The sequence below is a fragment of the Salvelinus sp. IW2-2015 genome, unplaced genomic scaffold, assembly GCF_002910315.2.
Source record: "Salvelinus sp. IW2-2015 unplaced genomic scaffold, ASM291031v2 Un_scaffold2937, whole genome shotgun sequence".
NCBI lineage: Eukaryota > Metazoa > Chordata > Actinopteri > Salmoniformes > Salmonidae > Salvelinus > Salvelinus sp. IW2-2015.
This window is the reverse complement of record NW_019944232.1, coordinates 15332-22436: the sequence shown is the minus strand read 5'-3', so window position 1 is coordinate 22436 and position 7105 is coordinate 15332. Positions and strand designations below refer to the sequence as shown.

Genomic DNA, 7105 nt, shown 5'->3' with positions numbered 1-7105 from the left:
CCTTCAATGGCTGGCCCGCCATTTTTTGGTACCTTCCACCCAGATTCAATGGGAAACAGGAATGCCAACCTGGAGCTCAATTTCCGAGTCTCATAGCAAAGGGTCTGAACTAACTTTTTTGTCATTTGGGGGTTTTGTGTGCTCAGATTGAGGACGTGTTTTTATTTTATATATCATTAATTAAGCTGTTAACGTTAACGAAAATGTGGAACCAAACTCAAGGGGTCCCCTGAATGACTTTTCGAATGCACTGATATACTCTGTCCTGTCTTGGTTTATTGTTAAATATATCTTCCTCTGTCCTGCTGGCGTTGTGTTTATTATATTTTTTGTCTGTCTGTCCCTGGTTATCTCTATATATCTCTCCTCTGTCTGCTGGTTGCATGCTCTCTACACTTCATTCTCCCTCTGTCCTGTCTGGTTCTGATGTTATATATCTCTCCTCGCTGTCTGTCTGTCCTGGTTGATGTTAATCATAATCTCTCCTCTGCCCTTGTGCCTGTCTGTCTGTCTGTTCTGTCTGTCTGTCTTGCTTCACTGTCTGTATGTCTTGTATGTCTGTTCTGGTTATTTAATATTTCTCTCCTCTGTCTGTCTGTCTGTCTGTCTGTTCTGTCTTGGGTCTTCGCTCCACTGTTTGTCTGTTGTCTGTTCCTGGGTTAGTTAATATATCTCTTTCCTCTGTCTGTCCCTGGTTTGGATGTTAATATATCTTCTCTCCTATCGTCTGTCGGGTTTAATGGTTAAATATATTCTTTTCTCTGTCTGTCCTGGTTTTGATGTTAATATATTCTCTCTCTGTCTGGTCTGGTTGATTGTTAAATATATCTCTCCTCTGTCTGTCCCTGGTTTGAAGTTTAAATTTCTCCTCTGTCTGTCTGGTTTGAAATGTTAATTATTCCTCCTCCTTGCTTCGCTCTGGTTGAGTGTTTCATATATCTCCTCCTCTGTCCCTGTCTGGTTGAATGTTAAATATATTCTCTCCTCTGTCCCTGTCCTGGTTGATGTTTAATTAGTATCTCTCCCTGTCTGTCTTGTTCTGTGCTGTCTGTCTGTTCTGTCCCCTGGTTATGTTAATAATATCTCTCTCTGGTCCCCTTGTTCCTGGTTTGATTGTCTCATATACTTCCTCGTCTCTGTCTGTTCTGTCTGTCGCCACCCTGTCCTGTCCTGGTTAGTTAATATATCGTTCTCCTCTGTCTGTCTGGTTTTGATGTTATATATCTCTCCTCTGTCCCCCTGTCTTGTCTGTTCTGGTCCTGGTCATGTTTAATAATATCTCCTCTGTCCTGTCTGGTTTGATTGTTAATATAATTCTCCTCCTCTGCTGTCTGGTTGAATGTGTTAATGTATCTCTCCTTGTCCTGTCTGTTGTTCACTTCGTCCTCGCGGCTATGTTTAATTATATCTCTCCTCTGTCCTGTCCTGGTCTGTCTGTCCTGGTTCCCTGTCTTTTGGTTTCGTCCTAATATATCTCTCTCGTCTGTCTGTCATGTCTGTCTGTCCTGGTCTGTTGTCTTCTGTCCTGGGTTTATGTTAATATTCTTCTCCTCGTCTGTTCCCCCTGTCTGTCTGTCTGTCTGGTTATGTTAATATATCCTCATTCCTCTGTCTGTCGTTGTCCCTGGTTGAAATGTTTAAGTATTATTTCTCTCCTCTTGTCCTGGTCCTTGGTTTGAATGTTTAATATAATCTTGTTTTCTCCTCTGTCTAGTCCCTGGTTTTATTTTTATATATCCCCCCCCTCCCTCTCCTCTGTCCTCCTGGTTTGATGTTTAATATATCTTCTCCTCTGTCTGTCTGTCCTGTCCTGTCTCTGTCTGGTTTATGTTTAATTATCTCTCGCTCTGTCTGTTCTGGTTAATGTTTTAATATATCTCTCCTCTGTTCTGTCTGGGTCCCATGTTAATATAATCTCTCCTTGTCTTGTCCGTCTGGGGTTTGAGTTAATATAATCCTTCCTCTGTCTGTCTGGGTTATGTTGTTAATAATCTCTCCTCTGTCTGTACCTGGTCCCTTTGTTGTCCTTATTGTCTGGGTTCTGGGTTTATGTTATTATTCTCTCCTCTTGTCCGTCTGTCCGGTCTGTCTGGTTTGATGTTTAATATATCTCTCCTCTGTCTTCTGTCTGGTTGATGTTAATATATCTCTCCTCTGTCCTGTTCTGGTTGATGTTAATATATTCTCCTCCTGTCGTCTGGTTGATTGTAATAATCTCTTCCTCTGTCTGTTGGTTGATGTTAATATATCTCTCCTCTGTCTGTCTGGTTATGTTAATATATCTCTCTCTGCTGTCTGTCTGGTTGTGTTAATATTTCTCTCTCTGTCTGTCTGGTGGATGTTAATATATCTCTCTCTGTCCTGGTCTGTCTGGTTTATGTTAATATATCTCTCCTCTGTCTTGTCTTGGTTGATGTTAATGATATCTCTCCTTGTCTGTCTGGTTTATGTTAATATATCTCTCCTCTGTCTTGTCTGGTTATGTATATATATCTCCCTCCTGTCTGTCCTGTTGTCTGTTCTTCTGTCTGTCTGCTGGTTATGTTAAATATCTCTCCTCTGTCTGTCCTGGTTATGTTAATATATCTCTCCTCTGTCTGTCTGGTTGATGTTAATATATCTCTCCTCTGTCTTCTGTCTGTGTCTGGTTGAATGTTAATATATCTCTCCTCTGTCTGTCACTGGTGAATGTTCCAATATAATCTCTCCTCCTGTCTGTCTGGTCTGTCTCGTTTTGGTTGCTTTCGCTGTCCCGCTCTTATATATATCTCTCCTCTTGTCCTTGTCCTGTATTTAATCTCTCCTAGTCTCGCTGTCAGTCGCTTTTTTAATGTTAATATATCTTCTCCTCTGTCTGTCTGCGTTGATGTTATATATTCCTCCTCGTGTCTGTCGTTGTCTGGTCTGGATGTTAATAAATATCTCTCCTCTTCTGTCTGTCCGTTGATAGTAATATATCTTCCTCTGTCTGTCTGTGTTGTTTTTTATTAATAATCTCTCCTCTTGTTGGTCTGGGATTAATTGTCCCCTCCCTTCTTGCTGTCTTCTGGTTATGGTTATATATATCTCTCCCCTCTGTCTGTCCGTCCTGGTTTGATTTTAATATATCTTCTCTCGCTGTCTACTGTCTTCTGCGGTTATGTTAATATATCCTCTCCTCTGTCTGTCTGCTGTTCCTGGGTTATGTTAAATATTCTCTCCTCTGTCTGTCTGCTTGATTTTAATATATCTCTCCTCTTGTCTGTCTTCTGGTTTGGCTGTTAATATATCTCTCCTCTGTCTGTTTCTGGTTGATGTTTAATTATCCTCCTCTGTCTGTCTGTTCTGGTGTCTGTTCAATATATTCTCTCCTCTGTTGGCCTGCTTGTGTTCTGGTGTTATATGTTGTCTCTGCTGTTGTCCTGGTTAATGTCTGTTTGTTATATATTCCCTTCCTTGGTCTGTTGGCGTGATGTTATATATCTCTCCTCTGTCTTCTTGCGTAATGTGTAATATATCTCTCATCTTGTCTGTTGTCTGGATCCGTCTAATTTACTGTCTGTCCTTAGTCTGTCTGTCTGCTGGTTTGCTGTGTATGTTTAATCATATTCCCTCTGTATGTTCTGGTTGATGTTTAATATATTCTCCTCTGTCTGTCTGGTTGATGTTAATATATCTCCTCCTCTTCGGTGTGGAGTTTATCTCCTTCATCTTTGGTTGATGTTGATATGAATTCTCTCCTCTGTCCCTGTCTTCCGTTCTGGTTATGTTAATATATCTTCCTCTGTCTGTCCTGGTGAGAATGTAATTATCTCTCCTACCTGTCTGTCTGGTTGATGTATATATCGTCTCTCTTGTCCGTCTTCTGGTTTGCTGTTAATATATTCTCTTCCTCTGTCCTGTCTGTCTGTCTGTCTTGTCTGGCTGTTGGTTGTTTAATATAATCTCTCTCCTCTGTCTAGTCTGTTCCTGTCTGGTCTGTCTGGTCTGTCCTGTTGTCTGTCTGTTTCTGTCTGAGTCTGTTTAGTTAATATCTCTCGTACCTGTCCTGTCTCCTGTCCCTGTCTGTCCACTGTCCTGTCCTGTCTTGTCTGTTCCTGTCTGTCCCTGTCTTGGTTTATGTTTTAATATATCTTCTCCTTCTGTTTGTTCTGGGGTCCATGTTTTTAATCATATCTTCCTCTTGTTCCTGTTCTGGTCATCGGTTAATATAATCTCCCTCTGTCCCGCTGTCTGGTTCATGTTAAATAGTACTCTCCTCTGCCCTGTCCTGGTCATGTTTTAAAATATATCTCTCCTCTGTTCCCCTGATCCTGGTCATGTTAATATATCTCCTCCCTCTGTCTGTCTGGTCATGTTAATATATCTCTCCCCTTCTGTTCCTTGGTCCTGGTTGATGTCATATCGTTTATTGTTTGTTCTATGATTGTCTTCTTTCTTAATGGTTAGGCCCTTTCCCGTTTAATATCTGGGCACCTTGTCCCCCTTCCAGGACTAATGGTTAGGCCCTGGTTCATATCTCTCACCTTGTCCCCTCCTCCAGAACAGATGGTTAGGCCCCTCGTTTCATATCTTTCACCTTGTGTTCCCTCTGCCCAGGAACTAATGGTAGCCCTGGTTATATCTCTCACCTTTTGTCCTCCCCGAAACGAAATAGGTTATTTTAGGCCTGTTTCAATTTTCTCTCACCTTGTCCTTCCCCAGGACTAAATGGTTAGACCCTCGTTCTATCTTCACCTTGGGTCCTCCCAGAAAACGAATGGGTTAGGCCTCCGTTCCCTCTCTCTCCCTGTTCCCCCCTGTCCGTCCCAGGACCTAATGGTTTAGGCCTTGGTTCATTCTTCCTACCCTTGTCCCCTCCAAGGACTAATGTTTTAGCCCCTGGTTTATTCTCTCACCTTGTCCTCCCAGGACTAATGGTTAGGCCTGGTTTCATTCTCTCACTTGTCCTCCCGTGACTAATGGTTTAGGCCTGGGTTCATATCTCTCACCTTGGTCCTTTCCCAGGACTAATGGTTAGGCCCTGGTTCAATATCTCCTCACCTGGTCCTCCCAGGACTTAATGGTTTGGCCTGGTTCATATCTCTGACCTTGTCTCCCAGGACTATGGTAGGCCCCTGGTTCATAATCTCTCACCTTGTCCTCCCAGGACTATGGTTAGGCCTGGTCATATTCTCTTACCTTCGTGTCCTCCAGGACTAAATGGTTAGGCTGGTTCATAATCTCCTCACCTGGGTCCTCCCCAGGACCTCTAATGGTTTATAAAGGCCTGGCCTTTCCATATCTTCTGACCTGTCCCTCCAGGACTTAATGGTTTAGGCCGCTGGTTCATGATCCTCTCCACTTTTGGTCCTCCAGGACTAATGGTTAGGACCTGGTTATACTCTCCACTTGTCCTCCCCAGGACTAATGGTTAGCCGTCATATCTCTCGACCCTTGTCTCCAGACATGGTTTTAGGCGCCTCGGTTCAGATATGATCTCACCTTGTTTCCCAGGACTAATTGTTTGAGCCTCCTGGTTACATATCGCTCACCTTGTCCCTCCCAGAACTAATGGTTAGGCCTGTATCACCCTGTTTCAGACTATGGCATATCTCTCACCTGTCCTCCCAGAACTAATGGTTAGGGCCCCTTGGTATATATCTCTCACCTTTGTCTCCCAGGACTAATGGTTTTAGGCCTGGTACATTATCTCTCCCCTTGTTCCTCTCCAGACTATGGTTAGCGTTATATTCCCCTTGTCCTCCCACGGAACTAATTGGTTAGGCCTGGTTTATATCTCCTCACCTTGTCCTCCCAGGACCTAATGGCCGCAGAAGTGACATCACCTGGCCCTGATCGATTCCTCCAGTGAAGCTTCAAATGGCTGGAGCACCTGAAACGCCTCGTTGGATCACGGACGACAGCGAGGTCCATCCTCCAACTGCGGGAGGCCTTGTCCGTGCCCTCTACTCCAATGCTGCTTCACCAAACAAGGAAGTGGTCCGCTCCTACTCCAGCAGGGTGAGAGCAGAAATGAAGAATGGAGTTCATGGTCTGGTGTCCAAAATGAACTTTTTGGTTCCTATTTAGCCATATTGGCCGAACACAGCCAATACTTTTTGTCTTGCGTGAAGAATTATTTTTTGGTTCACAAGCTCTTATGTCATCACCAAGCCTTGAGTGCCAGTTTGTTTGTTTTACTCGTTTCGTACACACTCCTTGGTCAGTCCTAATCATGCCAAACCATCAGTTGGTTTCTGAGCAAAAACAGATCTTGGGACCAGAATAAAAAGTTTAATTGGGGCCCACAGTGAAAACATCCCAATAGCTTAACATAGTAACACACTCACCGACAACACACATAACATAGGCGCCAAAGTTATCACTGCCTTGTGGTCACCAGGTGCTGGTCTGAAGGGACCCCAGCTCCTAGACTTTGAGCGTCGGAGTCCCTTGCCAGACGATGGAACAGGAAAAACATTACCTCGACGCTCTCCTCAGAACCAGATGGCGTTTGGCCAAGATGCGTGTTGTTCCGACTCGCCTTGCCTCAGCTCCCCGCAAACGGCCCTGCTGTTCTCCCAGAGGATCTTCTTCTGCTTCCGTTTCCAACCAAGCACCTACGACAAAGGGCAAGGGTCCAAGCAGAGCAAGCAGCACTCTCCCGAGAAACGGCTTCCGGATCGTCCGACTGCGCTCTGTCGCGAGCGGCGCGGCGGTCCAGCACCGACGCGCTGATCGAGCTGGGGGGTCGCACGGCCTCAGTCTGCTGTTCGCTTTGCCTTCCGTTCAAGACCTGGATGAATGCCGCCGCCCGGCCCGGAGGATCAACACTCTGCAACGATGTCAATCCACACGGCATGGCGTGGTCTCCTCCCTGCCGCCCCATCTCCCTGGCCAACGAGAGTAAGATTCCCCCTATGGGCTGGACTGGCCCTACCCAGGATCAGCCACCTTCCTCAAGGGAGGACCCATGATGCGAATCCTGGGGCGGAACGTTCTTGGGTCCGGAGGCTGGCGTCGGAGCTGTGCTGGGCCTGGCTGCCCAGAGGGGGTCCCCTGAGGACCTGCTGGAGTGGGTTGCGAAGATGCCCTGGTGGCGTCCGCCGTGGTCCGCACCCCATGCGAGAAGGAGAAGATGAAG

General features: G+C 45.4%; 1 protein-coding gene across 1 annotated transcript in view; it reads left to right on the top strand.

Moving 5' to 3' along the window:
- LOC112075012 (protein GREB1-like) overlaps positions 1-6699 on the top strand; it is a 51430-nt gene extending 44731 nt beyond the window's left edge. The window contains exons 6-7 of the mRNA XM_070440739.1: positions 5831-6013; positions 6365-6699. Of these exons, the coding sequence (XP_070296840.1) occupies positions 5831-6013; positions 6365-6699 (518 nt within the window). The remainder of the gene's footprint in view (positions 1-5830; positions 6014-6364) is intronic.
- Positions 6700-7105: the final 406 nt, after the last annotated feature.